General features: G+C 48.1%; 4 protein-coding genes across 4 annotated transcripts in view; 3 read left to right on the top strand and 1 right to left on the bottom strand.

Moving 5' to 3' along the window:
* LOC144698126 (uncharacterized) overlaps positions 1-24,427 on the bottom strand; it is a 476,455-nt gene that overhangs the window by 58,415 nt on the left and 393,613 nt on the right. The gene's annotated exons all lie outside the window — the stretch shown is intronic.
* The window catches only part of LOC144698113 (uncharacterized), a 436,823-nt gene that overhangs the window by 56,560 nt on the left and 355,836 nt on the right, over positions 1-24,427 (top strand). The gene's annotated exons all lie outside the window — the stretch shown is intronic.
* LOC144698110 (uncharacterized) overlaps positions 1-24,427 on the top strand; it is a 436,767-nt gene that overhangs the window by 126,544 nt on the left and 285,796 nt on the right. The window lies entirely within an intron of this gene.
* Positions 2,849-10,361, top strand: LOC144697574 (uncharacterized). The gene is made up of 2 exons (XM_078569613.1): positions 2,849-3,567; positions 9,785-10,361. The coding sequence occupies exons 1-2, from the start codon at positions 2,927-2,929 to the stop codon at positions 10,104-10,106; spliced, it is 963 nt and encodes a 320-aa protein (XP_078425739.1). The 5' UTR covers positions 2,849-2,926; the 3' UTR covers positions 10,107-10,361.

The raw sequence follows: 24,427 nt of genomic DNA, 5'->3' as shown, positions 1-24,427 counted from the left end.
GAGGAGAGGAGGGGAGGGGGAGGAGGGGAGGGGGAGGAGGAGGGGAGGGGGAGGGGAGGAGCAGAGGAGGGGGAGGGGAGGAGCGGAGGAGGGGGAGGGGAGGTGAGGAGGGGAGAGGGTGGAGGGGGCGGGGGGAGAGGGGGAGGGAGAGAAGGAGGAGAGGCGGAGGGGGAGGAGGGGAGGAGGAGAGGCGGAGGGGGAGGAGGGGAGGCGGAGGGGGAAGAGGGGAGGCGGAGGGGGAGGAGGGACAGCAAGAAAAACTTTAAAAGTTCGGTGTTTTCCCAGAGGAGAGCAGTGATTTAAATCAATTCGCGAAGTGGAGCATTGCTGAGCACCCATCCAGTAGGATTTATCTGTGATTTTTAAAATTAACTTATCTTAATTGGGAAACAATTATTTTCGATTCCTTGTCTGGTGTTTCAATGGCGCTGCAGTTACCCAACATTCCCTGCGGATGTGAATGCGCCCTATGTACTCTACAGGAGCCCATTGCGCAGGCGTAGTACTGGAGCATGCGCAGTGTCACTTCGATCAGAGCAGAACGAGTTTTGATGACGCTTTTTTCAGCGGGTGAGAGTCGCGGGGCGGAGGGAGGAATGGAGCCGGGAGTCGGGGTCAGGGGGCTTCATAAACACCTGGTGTAGGCCGCAAGACCGGAATAAGATCTTGCAGGACCCGCGTTTGCAGCTCCGGGGATTTTTCCCGGGAAACAGGCCCAGGTTAACGGCCGCCATGTTGGTTCAGCCGGGAGTCGAGCAAAGGGAGTGGGCGGGGCTTCAGGGTTCCGGTGACCCGGAGAGAAAATAATTGACTCATTGATTTAATTTTCGCTCTGCACAGAGGAGCTGGCCTGGCCCCATGGTCACCATCTTTACAGGGGCAATGTGCTGCGGGTGCATGCGTGGCCATCCTGGTTCAGGCAGCAGGATGCCTGATGCCTGTATTTCCAATACAGAGATTTTAGTGCTATGCTGTGGTTCTTTACTGTGGATCTGAATCCATGTCTATGTTGTGAATTTCTATCTTTGCCTGATCGGGATGGATTTTGGAAACTCCTTTTACAGTGGTTTGGAGGAGGGTTTGAAGACAGAAAACTCAAATCAAGAGAAATATTTGTCTCTTCTGAACTTCTATTCTTTTACAGAGGGTTAGAAGATATGAAGATTGCCAGATTTTTCTCTGACTCCAATGCTCCCGAAATCGTTCCAGCTGCAGGCTCCAGCAGATTTTAAATGTCAAAACAGTGAAATTGTTTCAGAGGTGAGTATTTTTGAACATTGATTTACAATACAGAAATTTTAATGCTGTGCTGTGGTTCCATGGCTCCGGGGCTGGTGTGGTTCTTTACTGTGGATCTGAATCCATGTCTGTCCATTGCTCTGTTTGAGCACTGCCCTCCCTAATCATCTCTGTATCATTGTCAAACTTCCTCCACCTCTAATAATGGGTGTATTTGAACCATATTTGTTATTTAACTGTGATTTCCACCAACTGTTTCTAAATGAGGTTTCCGCTGCTGCCCATCCCCCGGCCATTCACTCCTGATTTACCAGCTTTATCTTTCTATGGTCAGGAATTGTTTATCTTTCATTCGAGATAATTCCCCTTCCACTTCTGAGTTTATATTGACCATCAAATTCTGTCCCGTTTTCATCCTGGGAGTTGCGGAGCTTGAAGTCTGGACAACTGAAAGAGCAGCCATCAATGGCAGAATGATTAAAATTGAGAATCCTTTTAAATGCCCTCTGAATGATGGCAGTTAGGGGTGGGCAATAAATGCTGGCCTAGCCAATGACACCCACATCCCATGAACAAAAAGAACACTGGAATTGGATGAGTGCAGAGCTCTCAGAGGGTTGTGTCGCTGGAGGAGATTACAGAGATCGGGATGATCCCAGCCATGGAAGGATTTTAAATCAAGGATGACAGCTTTCAAATTTTTGTGCTTCTTGAACAGGAGCCTTTGTAGGTCAGTGAGCACAGGGGTGATGGGTGAACACGATTTGGTGTGAATGAGGACATGGGCAGCAGAGTGTTGATGACCTCAAAATTACAGGGAGGTTGAATGTGGGAAGTTGCCCGGGCGTGTGTTAGGGTAGTTAAGTCAAGAGGGAACAAAGGAATGGTTGAGAGTTTCAGCAGCAGAGGAGCTGAGACTGGGGTGGAGTTGGGCAATGTTACTGAGATAGAAATAGGCAGCTTTGGTGATGATGCAGATATGTGGTTAGAAGCACATCTCAGGGTCAAATATTAGACCAAAGCTGTAAAAAGTCTGGTTCAACTCCAATTGTTAAGGAGAGGGATCGACTGGGTTGCTAGGGAGTGGAGGTTGTGTGGGGACTGAAGAATATGGCCTCCCTCTTCCCAATATTTAGTTAGAAGAAATTTCCATTCATCCAGTACTGGATGTCAGCCAAGTCAGAGTGATGTGTGACTTAGAGGTGATGGTGTACACCTGCTACTCTGGTCCTTCTAGCTAGAGGAGTTTGGTGGTTTGGGATGTTCTGTCAAAGTTCTGGTTAAGTTGTAGGTAAATATAACCCCTCAACTTCATCTCCTGCCTCTCCCATCTCTATCTCTCTCTCTCTCCTTCCAAAGGGTCTTGTGTAGAGCCAGTCTGGGTGGCAGATCCCCTTCACTGAAGGATATTTGTGAACCAGTTGGGATTTTATGGCAGCCCACCAGTTTTCATGGTCACTTTCTCCTGGTGCTGGCACTGCAAATTACCAGATTCATTCAGCTGCATTTCACAACCTGCTTTTGTATTTTTTCTGATTCTCTCTCACTCCTTTTTTTCTGTTTTTAATCAATTTCACAAGGTATTGGAAGGGGAGGCTTTGCATTCATAAACTCACACCCAACATCATATCAGGACCTGATGAAGTCACCTAATTTATTCTAACCTGCGCATAATTGGAGTTTGAACATGGAAGGAAATAGCACCATTCATAGTGGGGAGAAACCGTACACGGGTTCTGTGTGTGGACAAGGCTTCAGCCAATCACCTGGGCTGTCAAAACAAAAACACTGCCACACCGGGGAGAAACTGTGGAAATGCGGGGACTGTGGGAAGGGATTCAGTTACCCATCCAGGCTGGAAACTCATCAGTGCAGTCACACCAGGGAGAGGCTGTTCTCCTGCTCCATGTGTGAGAAGGGATTCACTAAGTCTTCACACCTGTCGACTCACAAGCGAGTTCACACTGGGGAGAGGCTGTTCCCCTGCTCTGACTGTGGGAAGGAATTCACTCAGTTATCCACTTTGCTGACACATCAGCGAGTTCACACTGGAGAGAGGCCGTTCACCTGCTCCAACTGTGGGAAGAGATTCACTCAGTCATCAAATTTGTTGAAACACCAGCGAGTCCACACTGACACGAGACCTTTTCAATGCCCAGAGTGTGGGAAGTGTTATAAAAATTCCAGTGGACTGTTGTACCATCAACGTGTTCACAATGACGAGAGACCATTCAGGTGCTCTCACTGTGGGACTGGGTTCAGACGATCATCTATCCTCACTGTACACCAGCGAATTCACACTGGGGAGAAACCGTTCACCTGCTCAGAGTGTGAGAAGGGAATTCACTGAGTCATCCCACTTGCTGAAGCACCAGCAGGTTCACAAGTAACTACAGTGATTGGATTTTGCTGCTAATTACATCCAGGACTGAACCCTGTTTATTGGGGTCTGTTTCTGCGGATGTTAATAAACTCCAGACCAGTTATAGGTGGTGATATTCTGGATAAAGTCAAATAAATCAGCCTTCTGTTAAACACAGTGCATCGGGTCATTTTAATATCTCTGACACAAGTTAGTTCCTTTTGAAGTGCTCTCCCTTTTCCTCTCCATCCTCATCTCATGGAGCTTCTTTGTCACTAAGATTGAGACAATCCGATCAGCTGCCTCTGCTGCTTCCATCTCTTCCATTAGTCCACTGGCACAAATGGTAACTAGAGTTTCCCCCTTGTCTGAGCCTTGAACCTGCTTCATGGATCCAATGACATGATGGATCCAGTGGCCTCATTCTGGAACATAAATATTTCTTATTGCTTCATTGTTGCAATGTTTAAAAACAAAACTTCCTTTGTTGATCTGTGGATTTGTTCAATGAGATGTTTGTAAAAGGTAATAGTGGAGAAATATTGAGAGTTTTCAGTGTGGGACAGAAGTGAAATGGATCAACGGAGAAGCAACACATTTCCAATCAGAGTAGAAATAGATGACAGATACAGAATGGCTCTTCCACCTTCTGTTTCTTCACTATCTCCATTACTATCACTTTTTACCTTGCATCACCATCCTTTTGTTATTTAATCTCTCCTGCCTTCCACGAAATCATAAACCTTCTCTTCAGTTCTTTCCCCTCCCCCTTTCCCTGTCCGTGAACTTTCTCAAAATCAGTAACACCTCTAACTTTTTTCCGGTTCTATGAAAGTTCAGCGACCTGAACCGTTAAATGTTTCACTGTCCACAGACTCGGTTTGACCACAGAGTATGCCCAGCATTTCCTGTTTGTGAAATAGAACGAGAGATTTATGGCCTCTGTCTGAACTTTATGACACTGATATCTGTAGTGTCGTGGTTATCACATTATCTTTCCACACAAAAGCCGCTGATAACCTTTTATCCAAACCAGAAGAATTTAGAGATTTAATAGTTTACAAGGCAAGTACAGAGTCAGGAAAAATAGAGGTGGAGAGGAGAAAGGAACAAACAGAACAAAAACAGAATTACCTGGAAAAACTCAGCAGGTCTGGCAGCATCGGCGGAGAAGAAATCAGTTAATGTTTCGAGCCTTCATGGCCCTTCGGCAGAACTGAAGCATAGTTAGGAGAAGGGAGAAATATAAACTGGTTTAAGGTGGGGGGGGTGGGGGGGGTGGGGGAAGAGGGAATTTGAGGGTGTGGTGATTGTGGAGATAAGCAGTGATAGGAGCAGATAATCAAAAGATGTCACTGCTTATCTCCACAATCACCACACCCTCAACTTCCCTCTTCCACCCCCCCCCCACCTTGAACCAGTTTATATTTCTCCCTTCTCCTAACTATGCTTCAGTTCTGCCGAAGGGCCATGAAGGCTCGAAACGTTAACTGATTTCTTCTCCGCCGATGCTGCCAGACCTGCTGAGTTTTTCCAGGTAATTCTGTTTTTGTTTTGGATTTCCAGCATCTGCAGTAGCTTTTAGCTTTTTGTTTTTATAAAGGAACAAACAGTCTCATGATAGCATTGAAGGATGGAGTGATTAAATGACAAAGGGAATGATGATTCAAAGCAAAATTGGGTGATAAGGAGACAAGTAAATAAACTAATGGGACAAGTGAAGAAACAATAGACTGGTCCAGAGGAGGTATAAATGGAAACAGCAGAACCAATACCAGCACCTACTCTCGGAAAAGATAGGAGTGGTGGTGATGATCTGAAATTGGTGAAATGAATGTGGAGTCGGGAAGGTTGTAAAGTGCCTGATCAAAGATGAGCCGCTGTTCCTTGAGTTTCCATTGAGCTTCATTGGAACAGCACAAGAAGCTGAGGAGAGAGAGGTCAGAGTGAGGTGGAGAATTAAAAGGGTAAAAGACCAAAAGCTCAGGATCACACTTGCAGATGGAATGATGATGTTTTGCAAGGCAATCGCCCAATCTGGATTTAGTCTCTTCAATTTAGAGAAGACCAAATTGTGAGGGGTGAATACAAAACAGCGAATTGCAAGGAGTACAAGTAAATCACTGAGTCACTTGGAAAGTGTGTTTGTGGCCCAGGAACACGGGAAGGGAGGAGGTGAAAGGGCAGGTGCTGCATCTGCGGTGCTCACATGGAAATGATTCACAGTGATGTTCATAAGAACACAAGAAATAGGAGCAGGGATATACTATCCAGCTTTTGAGCCTGCTCCATCATTAAATGATCTTACGCCTCAACTCTAGTTTCCTGCCCTATTCCCAAATCCATTGATTCCCCCAGTATCCAAATATTCTTGGATTTCCATCTTGGAATATATTCAAGACAAAAAGTAATCGATTCAAGTCAAATTTTAATCTAGAAAATGCAGAGAGGAGGCAGACACAGTTTGAAATTCTGTCCTCTTGCTCTTGTCAATCTTATGAATGGAACTGTATCCTGGCCTGGTGTCACTGCACTGAAATCCAGTCATTCTCCAACATGTTATGTTTAATGTCGCATTGATGGATTAAGAGTGAAAATTGCCCGGCCTTCACCGTAAGGGCAAGAGACAACTTTGCAGATGCTCCATAGTGTTACAGACCAGCTGCTTGGAGGCGATGGCATAGTGGTATTGTCACTGGACTAGAAATCTGGAGACCCGGGGTAAGGCTCTGGGGACCCAGGTCTGAACCCCACCATGGCAGATGGTGGAATTTGAATTCAATTGGAATTGGAATTAAAAGCCTAATGATAACCATGAAACCCTTCTGGATTGTTGTAAAAACCCATCTGGTTTACTCATGCCCTTTAAGAAGGTAATCTGCTGCCCTGACCTGGTGTGGCCTACATGTGACTCCAGACCCACAGCAATGTGGTTTACTCTTAAATGCTCTCTTAACAAGGGCAATTAAGGATGGTTAATAAATGCTGGCCCACATCCTATTAACGAATAAAAAAAATTCAGCTAATGGGATAATGTCTGAAATGGAGGATGGTGAATAATAGCTGGAAACACAGACCTCCCTCCCACTGCAGTACTGCTCCTTCCAATATGAAAGCATTTGGTTGGCAAAAGATTGTTTGCCAGCTGAATGTGGAAATAACACAGCAGCACAGTCACACTGGAGATTTACTGAAGGGATTTACTCGGTTTCCCCACGTGCCAATATTCCAGCTTTAAAGGTTCAAAGGATTTGATCCACCATCAGTGCATTCTTAATGCGGTTTAAGTGTTCCATGGATGGGAAAAAAATCACTTCTTCATCCCATCTGCTGAGGCTCCTAACTGTAGGGGGTTAAGTTCGCACCTAACTGTAGAGGTTTGCTCAGTTGTTTAATACAGCCAGGACTGAACTCTTGCTGGAGGGCAGTGCACGTTGGTTGTTGTAGCAATGGATTTTATAGCTTGGTCGTTTGGCTCCAATTGTAATCGGGTCACAAAATAAAATTTTCGACTCAACAAAATCACCCTGCAATATGGCAGGGACCTTACCCAGAATTCGCAGCGGATCAGAATGTGCCCTATTTTCACTACAGGAACTCCCCACGCAGGCGCAGTGCCGGGCAGTGAGTGGAGCACGGGCAGTGAGTGGAGCCGGCGCAGTGCCGGGCATTGAGTGGAGCAGGCGCAGTGAGTGGAGCACGGGCAGTGCTGGGCAGTGCTGGGCAGTGAGTGGAGCAGACGCAGTGAGCGAAGCAGGCGCAGTGAGCGAAGCAGGCGCAGTGCCGGGCAGTGAGTGGTGCCGGGCAGTGAGTGGAGCACGGGCAGTGAGTGGAGCAGGCGCAGTGCTGGGCAGTGAGTGGAGCACGGGCAGTGAGCGAAGCAGGCGCAGTGCCGGGCAGTGAGTGGAGCACGGGCAGTGAGTGGAGCAGGCGCAGTGCTGGGCAGTGAGTGGAGCAGGCGCAGTGCCGGGCAGTGAGTGGAGCACGGGCAGTGAGTGGAGCAGGCGCAGTGCCGGGCAGTGAGTGGAGCACGGGCAGTGAGTGGAGCACCGGCAGTGAGTGGAGCAGGCGCAGTGAGTGGAGCCGGCGCAGTGCTGGGCAGTGAGTGGAGCACGGGCAGTGAGCGAAGCAGGCGCAGTGCCGGGCAGTGAATGGAGCACGGGCAGTGAGTGGAGCAGGCGCAGTGCCGGGCAGTGAGCGAAGCAGGCGCAGTGCCGGGCAGTGAGTGGAGCACGGGCAGTGAGTGGAGCAGGCGCAGTGCCGGGCAGTGAGCGAAGCAGGCGCAGTGCCGGGCAGTGAGTGGAGCAGGCGCAGTGCCGGGCAGTGAGTGGAGCACGGGCAGTGACTGGAGCAGGCGCAGTGCCGGGCAGTGAGCGAAGCAGGCGCAGTGAGTGGAGCACGGGCAGTGAGTGGAGCAGGCGCAGTGAGTGGAGCAGGCGCAGTGCCGGGCAGTGAGTGGAGCAGGCGCAGTGAGTGGAGCACGGGCAGTGAGTGGAGCAGGCGCAGTGAGTGGAGCCGGCGCAGTGCCGGGCAGTGAGTGGAGCAGGCGCAGTGAGTGGAGCGCGGGCAGTGAGTGGAGCCGGCGCAGTGCCGGGCAGTGAGTGGAGCAGGCGCAATGAGTGGAGCCGGCGCAGTGCTGGGCAGTGAGTGGAGCAGGCGCAGTGAGTGGAGCACGGGCAGTGAGTGGAGCCGGCGCAGTGCCGGGCAGTGAGTGGAGCAGGCGCAGTGCCGAGCAGTGAGTGGAGCAGGCGCAGTGCCGGGCAGTGAGTGGAGCAGGCGCAGTGAGCGGAGCACGGGCAGTGAGTGGAGCAGGCGCAGTGAGTGGAGCACGGGCAGTGCGTGGAGCAGGCGCAGTGAGTGGAGCACGGGCAATGAGTGGAGCAGGCGCAGTGCCGGGCAGTGAGTGGAGCACGGGCAGAGTGGAGCCGGCGCAGTGCTGGGCAGTGACTGGCGCATGCGCAGTTGGGGCTGTTCCCGGGGACAGACGGAAGGGCTGGAGGCGGCGCGTGCTGCAGAGTAATAGAGCCACTGGCTGTGGGAGGAATAGAGCCAGCGGACTGGGCAGGGAGCTTCCAGAAACACCCGCTGGAGGCCTGCAGCCCCGAATAAGGAGCTCCCGGTCCGAGCTGCGGGACATCCGCACGATGACAGAAGCATTAAATTTGTCCCCACATTCAATGCAGGATTGAAGTGAACCCAGGCAGAGGAGAGGGAGGGAGAAAACTGGGAGTGGAGGAAAGAAATGGTGGAGATGGTGAGATGGGTTTGGATTTCAGCCCAGGGAGGAGGGAGAGTGTGTGGGACGGGGATTTACAGCTTTGGGGCAACAAGAGAGGAAGAAATGTTGCATAGAAACGAGAATTGTCTGTTCTGAATTTCTGTCCTGTATTTACAGTGATGACCCAAGTGTTAAATTACAAGGTGAGATGACATAAAACAGCCACAGAATCATAATGGCACAGAGGAGGCTATTCGGCCCATTGTGTCCATACATTGAGGTGGGAGAGTGTGCGGGAAAGGGATTTGCATCTTTGAGGGATCAAGAAAAAATATTCCATAGATATTAGTTTATTTGATAAATTTATATCCTGACTGACATAACTTTTGTAATCTCTTTTTACATGCTTTTTGAAGGGGACAATTTACAGACACGAAACTCAAAACAAACATGACGTCACAATCTGACAGAGTCACTCGATTCATCAGGACCTGAATATCATCAGCCTTTGAATGTGGAAGGAGTGATGTTTGTCTGTTCTGTCTAAGGGAAAATATTTCAAACATCAGCGTGACTGGAAGAACACCGAGACACATACACTCCCGAGTGAGCCTGTCCCAGTGCACTGACTGTGGAAAGAGCTTTCACCAGTTACACAGCCTGAAAAAGCATCTCAGTATTCACAGTGGGGAGAAATTTTACATGTGTTGTGCGTGTGGATGAGTGTCCAGTGTGTTCAGCTGATCATCCAACCTGGAGAATCACAAGGACGTCCACAGCATGGAGAAACCATGCAAATGCGGGCAATGTGGGAAGGGATTCACTTGTCCAACTAAGCTGAAAAGTCATCAACGCACTCACACTGAGGAGAGGCCGTTCACCTGCTCCAAGTGTGGGAAGGGATTCACTCAGTTCTCTGCCCTCCAGTCACACCAGCAAGCTCACACAGACGAGAGACCATTCAGCTGCACTGACTGTGGAAAGAGGTTCAGGTGTTCATCTAACCTCACTGTACACCAGAGAATTCATACTGGGGAGCGGCCATTCACCTGCTCCAAGTGTGGAAAGGGATTCATTAATTCATCCCACCTACTGACACACCAGCGAGTTCACACTGGGGAGAGGCCATTCACCTGCTTCGAGTGTGGGAAAGGATTCGCTCAGTCAAACAACCTGCTGTCACACCAGCGCGTTCACACTGGGGAGAGGCCATTCTCCTGCTCCGTGTGTGGGAAGGGATTCACCCAGTCATCTAACCTGATGAAACACCAGCGCGTCCATAAGTGATTACAAGGGTTGGATTCTGCTGTTATTGCTGCTGTTAATCACGTCCAGGACTGATTGTCTGACAATATTAAGTTTTTTTCTGCTGATGTTAATATTCCCTCTCACTAACTGGCTGGAGTTTAATATCCTGGAGATGCCACTGATTTTCGCGGCTGCAGTGTCTCTTTTCAAAAGCACCATCTGTGACCTTTCACCTTAATTCATTGTCTTTCACCAGGAACTCATTTAAAATAAAATTATGAACTTTTACTTCAATCCTAAATTGATCTTTGATGGAAAATCTACAATTCAGTGTCTGAAAGGTTCCACTGATGAACATCCCCAATTAGAAAGTGCTGATTAACCCTTGATGACAATTCTTACTGACTTACATATTCTTCACAGTGACACCTCCATTATGAAATTAAATTATCAAGGACCATGAAATAAAACAGTAAAATATTTTTCAGGCACATCAATAAAAGAGGAAGCCAATGACGTGAATTGGACCATTAAGGGACAGACAGGATAATACCACTGGTGATGATAGAGAGATGGCAGAAATATTCAATAATTGTTTTGCCTTGTTTCCCAGGAAGAGAGAACAAAGAAACATAATTTTAATGATGAGATGAGTAATGAGATAAGTTCATTTAAAGCCAAGAAAGGATGTGTTTATTAAACTAATAAAATGCAAAGGAGATACAGTGGTCCAGATGGATTGACTTCAGAAACTTTAAAAGAATCTAGGGAAGAGATAGTTCAGGCAGTACTGCTCATAATTCATTCACAAAGGTGTAGCACCAGAGGAACATATGAACATACATCCAGAGGACTGGTGGATAGCTAATGTTATTCCTGTATTTAAGACGGGGGACAGAACATGCCCATGGAATGTCAGGTCAATCAGCTTAACACAGGAAAGATAATGTAAACCTTATGAAAGGAAGGAATCGAAGAACATCTAGAAATGAGAATGAATATTCAGAATGGATTTCAAAAGGGAAAGTCTTGTCCAACCAACCCTATTGAATGTTTTGAGGAGGTAATGAAGAGAATAGACAATGACAGTGCTGTCAATGTAATTCATCTGGATTTCGATAAGATGCCCCATATTAGACTAATGAATAGGGTCAGAGAATGTGGAATCAGGGGACAAGGGACAGAATGGATTGCCAGCAGGCTTCAAGACAGAAAGCAGAGAGTGAGAGTAAAGGGGAGTTATTCTGAGTGACAGAAGGTGGGAAGTGATGTTCCACAAGGATCAGTGCTGGGACCACGGCTGTTCACAATTTACATTAACTATTTGGACTTGGGAATCAATTACACAATCTCAAAATCTGCAGATGGCACCAAATGGGGGTGGTGGGGGGTGGGATGGGTGGTCAGTATTGAGGAGGACTGCAATAAATTACAGGGTATTTAGGAAATGCATAATGGGCAAATAATTGGCAAATTACGTTCAACTCAGAGAACTGTGAGGCAGTACATTTTTGGAGGAAGAATAGGGAGGACACATCACTTGAAAGTTGCAATTATAGATGGGGGGAGAAACAGAAAAATCTCAGAGCCATAAATAAAATAAACCAAGAACTCGGCTTTATTTCTCGAGGGACAGAATTGAAACACAGGGAAGTTATGCATTTTTTATTGGACCTTGGTTAGACCACACTGCATGCAATTCTGTTCAGCTTACCTCTGTCATCCTCATCCTTCTGTCTTGTGTAACGATGGTTTGCATCTTAAGCATCCAACACTATGTTAAACAGTGCTGGGACCACGGCTGTACACAATTTACATTAACCATTTGGACTTTGGAATCTAATACACAATCTCTAAATTTGTGGATTGCACCAAATTGGGGGGGGGGTTAGTCAGTACTGAGGAGCACTGCAATAAATTATAGGAGGATAGTAATAAACTTACAGAATGGACACATAATTGACAAATGAAATTCAACACAGTGAAATGCGAGGTAGTACGTTTGGTAGGAAGAGTAAGAGTCAGTTATTCGGAAGGTGTGATCCTGGGTGGGGTAGAGAAACAAATGGAACTCGAAGTACAAAATACATTAATCACTAAAAGTTATCCCCCAGGTTAGCAAGGCTGTAAAAAAAAGAAATCAAGGAATAGGCTTTAAAGTAGATTGTGCTAAATCTTTATCGGACCGTGGTTAGACCACACTACTGTGTGCAGTTCCGTTTGGCATAGGATCCCTCAGTCTCATTTGGTTTGAATCCCAAGTGTTCAATTCTGTTTTAAACATCACCTGGTGTAGTTCAGGAGCCTCACTCTACAAGGACAGTATCTGCTGTAATTGCTGAGAAGGTGCAGGATTCACTGGTCTCTGTTTTCTCTGAACCCTCTTCTCAGCAAACTGAGCTTTCCATTTCTCTGGTTCTCATATTATAAAAAGGATTTAGAGACACTGGAGAGGGAGAGGAGAAGATTTGCAAAGATGATACCAGAAATGTGTAGGTTTACATATCAAGAAAGGATTGACAGGCTGAGTCTCATCTCTCTTGGGAAATGAAGGCTCAGGGGTGACCTAATTGAGGTCTTTAAAATGATGAAAGGTTTTGATAGAGAGGATGTTTCCTCTTGTGGGGAAGAACATAACTAGAGACCATCAATATAAGATAGTCACCAAGAAATCCAACAGGGAATTCAGAAGAAACTTCATCCAGAGAGTGGTGAGAATGTGTATTTCACTACCACCGGGAGTGGGTGAAGTGAATAGCTTGGATGTATTTAAGGGGAAGCTGGACAAGCATTTAACAGAGAAGAGAATACCGGGTTACAACGGTAGGTTTAGATCTACAAATATGGGAGGAGGCTCGAGTGGAACATAAACACCAATATGGACTGGTTGGGCCAAATGGCCTATTTCTATGCTGTATATCCTGTTAATCCTATGTAAGGCTTCAACTGATTGTCCAACCTGTAGAGACACAAGGACACCCGCTGTATGGAGAAACCTTGGAAATGTGGGGACTTTGGGAAAAGATTCAGTTGTCCGTTCCTGCTAGAGCCACATCGATACTGCCACACGGGGGAGAGGCCATTTATCAGCTCCATGTGTGGGAAATGATTCATCAAATCATCCAGACTCCAGCGAGTTGACATTGGGGTGAAGCAGTAAAACGTGCTGTGCATGTGGGAAGACATTCACTCAGTTATCCAGTCTCTGGATACACAGCGAGTTTACACCTCAGACTTTCTGTTCATCTGCATCACTTGTGTATCCAGCTTCATCTACAGAAAGTGCAGGAAAAGCTCAGCAGGTCTGGGAGTATCAGTGGAGAGAGAAACAGAGTTAATGTTTCGAGTCCAATATGACTTTTCTTCCTCAGCTCTGAAGGACTATATCTGGATAATAAAGCTAGTCTCAGTAATGGTGACCATGACAACTATCAAAAATTGTTCTAAAAACCCCCTCTGGTTCACTAATGTCCTTCAGGGAAGGAAATCTGCCATCCTTATCTGGTCTGGCCTACATGTGACTCCAGACCCACTGCAATGTGGTTGACTCTTAACTGCCTTCTGAGTTGTCTGAACAAGCCACTCAGTTGCATTCAAGAAAGTGGTTCACCAGTCCCTTCTTAAGAACAATTAGGGATGGGCAACAAATGCTGACCTCGTCAGCAACGCCCACATATTGAATTCAAATTTCACCAGCTACCGTGGCAGGATTCAATCCCAGGCCCCGAGAACCTTACCCTGGGTCTCTGAAATACTAGTCAAGTGACAATACCACTACGCCACTGCCTCCCCTAGCTGGAGGATCAGGGGCTGCTACTCAGTCCTTCTGTCCCGCACCCTCTTCCTCTTGGTCCAGAGCTGCAGTCAATTCCCTGTGTATTGTGAGCTGTCAGGTGAGAGGTCATTGGATGGAGCCTCCTTCTCTGCTGTTGTATTAGGAGATTCAATGATCTTTAACAATATGATTCATAGTAAACATCATATGATGGAATCATAGATCACGGATGGTGACCATTCAGCCCATTGTGCCTGCATTGTCTCTGAAAATGTGATCAATCCGCCCCACTCTCATGTTTTTTCCCGAGAGCCCTCCAAATCTTTCCTTATTAAATCAAGGTCCAAATCAGTTTTGAAAGTTACAACAGAAACTGCTTCCACCAGTCATTCAGACAATGGGTTCCAGAACATCGTAACCCACCGAGTAAAATAATCTCTACTCATCTTCACCCTGGATTTTTGCCAATTGTTTTAAATCTGTATCCTGCGGTTACCAACCATCCTGCCAATGAAAACAATTTATCCCCATGTATATGAAAAGTCTTCAAAAATGTCCACACCTCTATTCAATCGTTCCTTAACCTTCTCTACTCCAAAGAGAACAATCCCAGCTTCTCCAGCCCCTCCACATAGCTGAAACCTCTCATCCTGATACTATTCTGGTAAATTTTCCCTGCACCCTCTCCAAAGCCTTGACATCTTTCCTAAAGTGTGGTACACAGAATTGAACAAAATATTTCAGTTTAGAATTAGCCACAGATCTATAAAGTTTGAGGATAACTGACTTGCTTTTGTACTCCATACCTCTATTGATAAATCCAAGGTCCCCATTAGCTTTTTTCAAACAGTTTGATCAACTTGTCCTGTCGTATTCTAGGATTTGTTCACTTACACGCCTAGGTCACTCTGTTCCTGCACTCTGTTTAAAATGGTACCATTTAGTTTATGCTGCCTCTTCTCATTCTTCCTTCCAAAATGCATCATTGACTGTGAATCGCTTTGGGATGTTTTGAGGGCATGATAGGTGCTATATGAACTCTAAACCTTTCTCTTTTACAGCTAATTTAAAGCTGTAGATTTTGCTCCAAAGATGAAATGGGGATGGATATTCAAACTTAACTAGTTTACTGCATAAAGAACTTCAGTTGGGAGTCAGTGAATTAAGCGGAAAGATCCCAGACAGTGGCTCTTCAAGGTACACTGCAGGCCTGACAGCTCAATCAGCTCCATTCTCAGCTCAGGAGACCTCCACATACTGTCCGCAGGGGAGTTCTCCTGGTGCAGTGGGACCAACATTCGTGTTTTAACTGACACCACCAAAAAAAACTGGACTTATTGGTTATTCATCTAATTGCTTTTTTCAGAATCTTACTTTGTGCAAACTGATTGTCATGAAAGAGTAAAAACTTGTATTTATCGAACACGTTTATTGCAATGAAACTTCACAAGGTGCTTCAGAGGAGTTTCAGAAAGCAAAATTAGAGACTGAGTCACTAAGGGCGATATTAAGGTAAGATGGCCAAAAGCTGGATACGAGAGGCAGATTGTAGCAAGCACCTTTAATCAGGAGAGTGGCCGAGAGGTTTAGGGAAGGTATTTCAGAGCTTCATGCTGTACGTGGCGCAGGTCTGGCCCATTCCACACTCCTGCACGATGGCGATCACCCGAGCCATCTTTCGCTTTATCTGGAGGTCGAAAGTGGATTATGTCCACAGGGACACGATGTACAAGCTTCTAGATAAGGGGGGGAAAAACATGCCCAACATCGCCCTCATCCTGATGGGCCACCTTTGTGTGCGGCTGCATCAAGCTGTGCGTAGACCCTCGGTGCGCAAACACCAAGTGTCTCTACGTGCTGAGGTTCTACCTGTCCCCAGTGTTGTGAAGGATTGGTCTGGCCACGCTGCTGCAGAACGCTCCAAGCAGTTAGACCGTGCCATACCACCTGTCCCTCGTGGAAAAATTTATGAAGACAAACACCTTTGACCACAAGTCCATCAGGCAGTGGTTGGCACGTAATGTCTTAGAGGCCCTTTGGGAAAAGGAGATGGTGGAACCTTGTCGGATGGTTCCCTGAGCAGATTGTCAAAGTCACTTGGGAGAATGCCTCATCGCCAGAACTTTCCAACAAGCACCAAGATGTAGCTTGGCTGGTGGTGAGAAAGGCCCTCCCCATCAGATCCTTCCAACACGGCAGGAGTCTCACTCTCTCTGCACGTTGCCCTCGAGGTGGCTTAGTGTGGACGAGACCGTTGTTCACCTCCTTGTAGATTGTGCCTTTGCAAAGAAGGTCTAGAGAGAGATGCAGTGGTTTCTGTCAAGGTTCATCCCGAGCTGTGACACAGGACTCTGTGCTCTATGGGCTTTTCTTAGGGACACACACCGAGACAAACATCAACTGCAGCTGGAGGATCAGCAACTCGGTGAAAGACACTCTTGGGTCTGCCCGAAATTTGTTGGTCTTCCAATACAAAGAGTTGTCCCCGACCGAGTGTTGCAGACTGGCACATTCCAAGGTCCAGGACTATGTGCTGAGGGATGCACTAAAGCTTGGGGCAGCTGCCGCAAAGGCACAATAGGGAAAGGTTGCTGTCTAAGACCTTTCTGCCATAGTACACCGAGGAGCTGAGAATTTTTTAGAGCCCCTCGGGCTTTACAGCTCACAATGAATGTATACATTGAATACTAATTGTATTATAATTGTATTGAAGCACCTCAGAGTGAAACATGATTTATGTTGATAACTCCAAAACCATTGTCTGATTGTCTGAAATGACCATGTTGAAATGATTGTAATATTCATTGACTGTATTGATGCACCTCGTGATCCATGTGTAAAAGTTGAATCTGATTGTACTTTCTGTGATCGCGATTTTCAAATGTTTTGGAATGTTCTTCCAGATATTTTATGAAGAAAGTATATTTTCCACAAAAGAAATTACCCTGCAGAAACTGCGAGCAGTTTTGACCATCCAATTCCACCCTTTCTCTGACCTTTAAGCCGACATTGAACAACATCTGAGACAGAGACAACAGCAAACCTTGAAAAATGAGCTGTCCATTGCCACCTTGGGTGATCAGCCCTGGTGGGAGATATACAATTCAGCCACGCCCCTCGTTCACTCTGATTGGTCAGAGGGCCAGCCGCTTCCACTCGGTCCTCCAGCCCCACCCCTTTTCCCTATTGGTCCAGAGGTACCCGGGGATTCGGAGTGCTTATGAATGAAGGTGAAATAAATCAGTATCTTTGGGAGGTAGGTTTGTGTGAACAAATGTCTCCCTGATTTTACCGAGACTCTTTTCTGTGTCCCAGCTCCTTTGGATACTGACTGGAAAGGGGCTGGACTCTCAGGAGGCTTCACACCACTGATTACTCGGGTGTTAGTGATCTCCTATCAGATTAAACTCTTTCGAGTTATTAACAGTCACAGATTGCCGTCCGAGTCACGGTGAACCACAGCGACGAAGGAGGATCACCTATGGATCGGGGCTTCTTCACCAGGAGGATCCTGTTGAAGGCGTGCGGCTTCCAAGCTACGGAGATCTTCACCCTGCACGACTCCCGCAAAGGTGGTTATTTCGACGTCACGTTCAAGCAAGTGGCAGACTGCGTCCGGCTCCTGAGGGTGTTCGAGGAGAAGAGAGACCTGCCGGAGATGAAGATCCTGACGGCGGAGCCGCACTTTTCTCTGCCGTTGCAACGGGAACGTGAGGTGATGGTGCATGTGTACAACCCCTTCGTCCCTGTCGCCGACGTGGTCACCTTCCTCACCAGGTACTTCGATAAGGTGGGGAGCGGCACCGAGATTCGAGACGACTTGGGGATCTGGACAGGCAAACGCCTGTTTAAGGTCACGCTAAAGACCGATGGTAAGGGAGCCATTTTCCACCCTCCTTCCAGTTTCGCAATCGGGGGAAACCGTGGCTACCTGGTCTACGCTGGGCAACCCAAGCATTGCCGCTCATGCGGCAAGGCTGGTCATGTGGCGGCCAACTGCAGCGCCTCCCTCTGCAAGATCTGCAAACAGGAAGGGCACCAGACAAAAGACTGCAAACAGGCCAAGTGCTGCAACCTGTGTGGCGAGGCAAGTCACCTCTACAGGACCTGCCCCAAACGCTGCCGTACTTACGCACAGGCAGCCAAAGCCGACCACGGGGAAGCAGAAGAAATGTTCCGTGTCACTCCAACCACCAAGGCCCCCAGGGAGCTCAACGGGACAAAGGAGGACACAGAGAGAGACAAGGTGGAGAAAGAGATTGAGGCAACAGAGAGCCAATCAACAGCACCACCCCCTGAACCTTCCAGTCCTCAGGACAGCGAATCAATGGAGGAGGAGGCAGCAGTGGAAAAGCAGCAGGGGGAGTGGCGGACGGTGAAGAACAAGAAAAGTAAGAGGGAGCGAAGAAGAAGCAAAGGCGTTTCCCAGAGAAGCGGCAAGCGGCGTCTCCCATCCGACACGGATGACAAGGGCAGCAGCTCTTCGGATGAGGAAGTGCCAGAGCGGCACCGACAGAAGAGGCGGCAAAGCTCCAGGGCGTTGGAGGACGAGACACCCGAGCTCCAGAAAATTGGAGACAACAAGGAGACCAACGCACCCCAACTTTGCCTGCAACCTGAGGAGGCCAGTGCACCACAGCCCCTGGAATCTGGGAGCAGTGAGGCAATCATCGCACCCCAGCTCCAGGAAGCCGGGAACAGCAACCCCCCAGAGGGGGTGAGTTTTGGAGAAGCTTCTCCAGCAAAGGTCATCTCAAAATCCGCTCACTACGTGAACCTCCAGATGCCACCGGAGCAGAACACGGCCAAGGAGATCTACCTCAGCCCATCCAAAGTGAAGGAATTTGAGCTCACTACGGGTATGAAGGAGCAGACTAAAGGTCTGGGACTCTCAGAGACAGTGGGTTTGGTAGGAGAATAAATGCTTTAATATGGGTTTAAAGATTGTATCCATAAATGTGCGTAGCATTAAATCTACTACGCGATGTGTTGCGACCTTGGACTACCTAGCCAAGGTCAAAGCTGACCTGTTGTTTCTGCAGGAGTGTGCGATACCGCACCTCAGCTCCTACAGGCAATGGTCACGATGGTGGTCCCACGGGCCATCGATCTGGTCGGGCGGAAACGACTCTCGTTCCTCCGGCCTGGGTATTCTGCTGCGGGGAGGCAACTTCACCGTCTCCGAGGTCAAGGAGGTGGTGGGCGGGCGACTCCTGGTAGCAGACGTAATGTACAAGAACGCTCCACTCCGGTTAATTAACGTGTACGGCCCGGCACAAGGGGCTGAGCGGCTGGAGGTTTTTCAGCAGCTCCCACTGCTGCTGGCGACCTCCAGGCCGGTCATTCTGGGCGGGGACTTCAACTGCATCATCGATGCGGCTGGACGATCCGGCAGGGCCGGAAGCAGATTGGACGCTACGTCCAGATCCCTGATGGAAACAGTTAAGGATGCCAAGCTGCACGACGTCTTCAGCAACCCTGCAGACGGAGCGCAGCGTAGATACACCTGGTCGCGGCCAGACGGGTCCATTCGTTCCAGGATAGACTTCCTGTTTGTGTCCCGTGCATTCACAGTCAGATCCACCGACGTCAAGCCGGTGTTCTTCTCTGACCACTGCCTCCTACTGGCGGACTGCCACTTGGAGGAAGACCTGAGGGTGGGCAGGGGGGCATGGAAGCTAAATGTGCAACTGCTGACCCCAGAGAACATTGAGGAGCTCAAGAGGGATTACAAAGGTTGGAGAACCGTGAAACCCCTCTTTGAGTCCCTGACACACTGGTGGGAAGTGATCAAGGGAAGCATCAAGAGGTTTTTCATCCTCAAAGGCACCCAGAAAGCTAGAAAGGAACAGAGGGAAATGTCCCGACTCCAGGAAAAGATGCAGAATCTGCTCCGGCTGCGGTCGATGGGGGTCGATGTCAAGGAGGAGCTCCAAGAGGTGAAGGGCCAGCAAGCCTCGCACTTTGCCTCGGAGGCCTCCAAGATCATCTTCCGTTCCAGAGTCCGCTCCGTGGAGCAGGATGAGACGTGCTCACGTTTCTTCTTCCAAAAGGTACACAGAGAGCGCTCTGTGATCAGCAGCCTGAAGGAAGAAGACGGCTCAGTAAAGTCATCACGGTCCGACATTCTGAGGATCAGCAAATCCTTTTATGCCGGACTGTATGACGTGAAGCCCACGGACAGCACGGCCTCCCAGTCCTTCCTGTCCTCTATCACGGAGGTCCTAGACCACAGTACGCGGGAGAGCCTAGACAAACCGCTAACTCCTGACGAACTGACTAAGGCCCTCGAGTCCTTCGAGAAGAGTAAAACCCCCGGAAGCGACGGCCTGCCGGCGGAGTTGTATTCGGCTCTGTGGGACTTGATCGGCCCAGACCTGCTAGAAGTGTACGAGAGTATGCTCCTGGCCGGCAGCATGTCAGAATCCATGAGGAAAGGCATCATCACCCTCATCTACAAGCACAAGGGGGAAAGGGAGGAAATTAGAAATTGGCGACCCATTTCACTGTTGAATATGGACTATAAGATTCTGTCCAAGGTCATCGCCAACCGGGTCAAATCCGCTCTGGAATTGGTGATCCACCCTGACCAGACCTGCTCTGTGCCAGGCAGGAAGATCTCTGACAGCCTGGCGCTGCTCAGGGATACGATTGCCTATGTACAGGACAGGGGTGTGGATACCTGCCTCATCAGCTTGGATCAGGAGAAGGCCTTTGACAGAATATCGCACACCTACATGGGGGATGTGCTCTCCAAAATGGGCTTTGGGGAGGGAATTCGAAATTGGATCCAACTGCTCTACACTAACATCAGTAGCGCAGTCTCAATCAATGGGTGGGAAACAGATAGCTTTCCGATTAAATCTGGAGTCAGGCAGGGCTGCCCTCTCTCGCCTGTCCTTTTTGTGTGCTGCATAGAACCCTTTGCCGAGTCCATCAGGAAGGATCCGGGCATAAGAGGAGTGACGATCCCAGGCAGTGGAGGCACTCAGGTAAAAGCCTCCCTGTACATGGACGACGTCGCCGTCTTCTGCTCGGATCCGCTGTCGGTGCGCAGACTGATGCACGTCTGCGACCAGTTCGAACTGGCCTCGGGAGCCAAGGTAAATCGTGGGAAGAGCGAGGCCATGTTCTTTGGGAACTGGGCTGACCGATCCTTTGTCCCCTTCACTGTCAGGGCTGACGGCCTGAAGGTGCTGGGGATATGGTTCGGAGGGACCGGGGCATGCGTTAGAAACTGGAAGGAGCGAGTGGCTATGGTGAAAAGGAAACTGGGCATGTGGGAGCGACGCTCCCTCTCCATTGCGGGTAAGAACCTGGTCATCAGGTGTGAGGTACTCTCGCTGTTGCTGTACGTGGCGCAGGTCTGGCCCATTCCACACTCCTGCGCGATGGCGATCACTCGAGCCATCTTCCGCTTTATCTGGAGGTCGAAAATGGATCGTGTCTGCAGGGACGCGATGTACAAGCCTCTAGATAAAGGGGGAAAAAACGTGCCCAACATCGCCCTCATACTGATGGCCACCTTTGTGTGCGGCTGCATCAAGCGGTGCGTAGACCCTCAGTACGCAAACACCAAGTGTCACTACGTGCTGAGGTTCTACCTGTCCCCGGTGTTGCGAAGGATGGGTCTGGCCACGCTGCCGCGGAACGCTCCAAGTAGTTGGACCGTGCCGTACCACCTGTCCCTGGTGGAAAAATTTATGCAGAAAAACACCTTTGACCACAAGTCCATCAGGCAGTGGTCAGCACGTAACGTCCTAGAGGCCCTGAGGGATAAGGAGAGGGTGGACCCTGTGGGATGGTTCCCCGAGCAGACTGTCAAAGTCATTTGGCAGAATGCCTCATCGCCAGAACTTTCCAACAAGCACCAAGACGTAGCTTGGCTGGTGGTGAGAAAGGCCCTCCCCGTCAGATCCTTCCTACACGCCAGGAGTCTCACCCCCTCTGCACGATGCCCTCGAGGTGGCTGTGGTGGGGAAGAGACCGTTGTTCACCTCCTTGTGGATTGTGCCTTTGCAAAGAAAGTCTGGAGAGAGATGCAGTGGTTGCTGTCGAGGTTCATCCCGAGCAGTTCTGTGACACAGGACTCTGTGCTCTACGGGCTGTTCCCAGGGACACACACCGAGACAAACATCAACTGCAGCTGGAGGATCATCAACTCGGTGAAAGAGGCGCTTTGGTCTGCCCGAAACTTGTTGGTCTTCCAGCACAAAGAGTTGTCCCCGACCGATTGTTGCGGACTGGCACAATCCAAAGTCCAGGACTACGTGCTGAGGGACGCACTAAAGCTTGGGGCAGCTGCCGCAAAGGCGCAATGGGGAAGGGTCGCTGTCTAAGACCTTTCTACCACAGCGCACCGAGAGACTGGGAACTGTTTAGAGCCCCTCGGGCTGTACAGATCAAAATGAAAGGCTGTAAATGATTGTAATATTGTTTGTACTGATGCACCTGGTGATACATTTGTAAAAGTTTAACCTGGATTGTACCCTTGTAATGTTGTTTTTGAAATGGTTTTGAATGTGATTGAAGATTTTTATGAATAAAGTATATTTTTACAAAAAAAAAAATTAACAGTCACAGATTGCAACTCTTTCGAGTACAATCACAGTTCTTGGTTTCTGGGAGTGGGACATGAACCCACAACCCTCTGATTCAAAGGCGAGGGTGCTATGAACTGAGCCACAGCTGACACCTCTCCTATCAGATGAATGTGCCAGCAGGAGCCAGCTCCATAAATGAAATGGAGAGAAACACAAGAGTCCGCGGCCCAACACCGCATAGAGCGGGTCCACATACCCAGGCTCACTGGGTCATGGCAACACACAACTAATGATCAAAATAAGAAGAGCGCCCAGAAAACTATTAACAGAGACATCACTCATTCTTAAAGGGACAGTACAGAGGATCTGACACTAGTTATTTTTCAGTTAGAGTAGCAGACACAGCTTCACCTTTCCCTACATTATATTTTTGGCAGTTAAAGGCTTATAAAAGTGAGGTGGATATTTGAACACATCAGTTAATTAGGGGATTCTTAGAAACACGCTGCAGATCCTTAATCTGGCGGTCTAAATGTTGTGTAATTGTAACAGCAATGGACAGGTTCCTGTAATTTCCTCCAACTGATATTTTATTACAAACTTTAACCAATTTATTTGAAGTGGGTTTCTATTAAGTGAATTTACATCTGTCTAAAAATGTTAGTCTCTGGACTGTCATACAAACATGTTAAATCTTTACAGAATTAAGAGCCATTTTTTAGACTGGGAACTTAAAGCTGCCGTTTCACTTTCAGTGAGGAACAGATCACAATTTTACACTGAAAGGGTTAAACGGTTTTATAAGTGTCTTTTAGTAAAAATAAAATATAATCAGAAAAGCAGAGCGGGAGAGTAGCAGGTTTGGGCAGGTTAAGAAAGAGATAAACAAGCTAGTAGAACAAAGGACAAGGCCAGGAAGTGGGTATTGAAATCAAGGAGGCCCAGACTCCAACACAATCAGCAAGATATGGTGGTCTTGCATGGATTAGAACAATGTTTAATGTATGTACACACCAGAAACATGTAACTGAGACCGGAGAAGCGTGTGATTGTAAATTGACAAGATTAGAACATGTGTACATGACTCAAGGTGTAAATAAGGAGAGAACACTGGTAACTTTTTAGAGTATGGTCTTGGACTGCTTAAGGATGTCTCTCCCTGTGTACACTTGAATAATAAATGATCAAAACATGTATGTGAGTCTCCTGGTTTGTCGAAGCAAACCACAACAATACCAATCTATGATTTGACAGCACGTTTCCAGCACTGTTTTTCTTCCTGACTCTAAACCCAGTTGTAAAGGAGCCTTCTGTTCCGTGTCTAGGAGCTCTGAACCATAGAAGAGAGAGGCTGGGACACATTTTTTACACACCTCAGGATTCACTCACCTGGGGAGGTTATTGTCAGTGAAGAGAGATGAAAAAGACAAAAATGCCGTTTGTCCCTCTCAGTGTGACCCTGAGGGACTGTGTCCAGGCTGAAGTTCTGTTTCTGCCATATGATCCTCCCCCAGATTGTCCTTTCTGAGCTCCAGCCAGGTGATGTTAAACACTCAGGTGGGAAAGACAAAAATAAACAACAATGTGTTTTAAACAAAGCTGATTTATTTGACATGTATCCAGAAAATTAATAACATTACAACGGGGCTGGAGTATGACATCAACAGAAACAAACCACAACTGCCAGAGTGAACATGGTTCATCCCTGGATGGGATTAACACCATCAATAACAGCAGAATGCAATTCCTGCAGTCTCTTGTGACCTCGCTGGTGTGTCAGCAGGTCGGATGACTGAGTGAATCCCTTCCCACACTCAGAGCAGATGAATGGCCTCTCCCCAGTGTAAGTGGCTTTGTGCCTCAGCAGATCCGTTTTGCTTTTAAAGCTCTTCTCACAGCCAGAACATTGAAAAGGTCTCTGATCAGTGTGAATAAGCTGATGTTTACTGAGCTGTGATGACTGAGTGAATCCCTTCCCACACATGGAGCAGGTGCATGGCCTCTCCCCAGTGTGAACTCGCTGATGTACAGAGAGATCAGAT

Source organism: Cetorhinus maximus, chromosome 23 (genome assembly GCF_964194155.1).
Source record: "Cetorhinus maximus chromosome 23, sCetMax3.hap1.1, whole genome shotgun sequence".
In the NCBI taxonomy this organism is placed as follows: Eukaryota; Metazoa; Chordata; class Chondrichthyes; order Lamniformes; family Cetorhinidae; genus Cetorhinus; species Cetorhinus maximus.
Note: the sequence above shows the minus strand (reverse complement) of the source record. Positions and strands in the feature narration are given on the sequence as shown.

Excerpts from the sequence above, each read along its gene's own strand:
- LOC144697574 (XM_078569613.1), top strand. The coding sequence starts at position 2,927 with ATGGAAGGAAATAGCACCATTCATAGTGGGGAGAAACCGTACACGGGT. Across the intron at positions 3,568-9,784 it reads AAACCGTTCACCTGCTCAGA|CTGCACTGACTGTGGAAAGA; the intron begins GTGTGAGAAGGG and ends GAGACCATTCAG.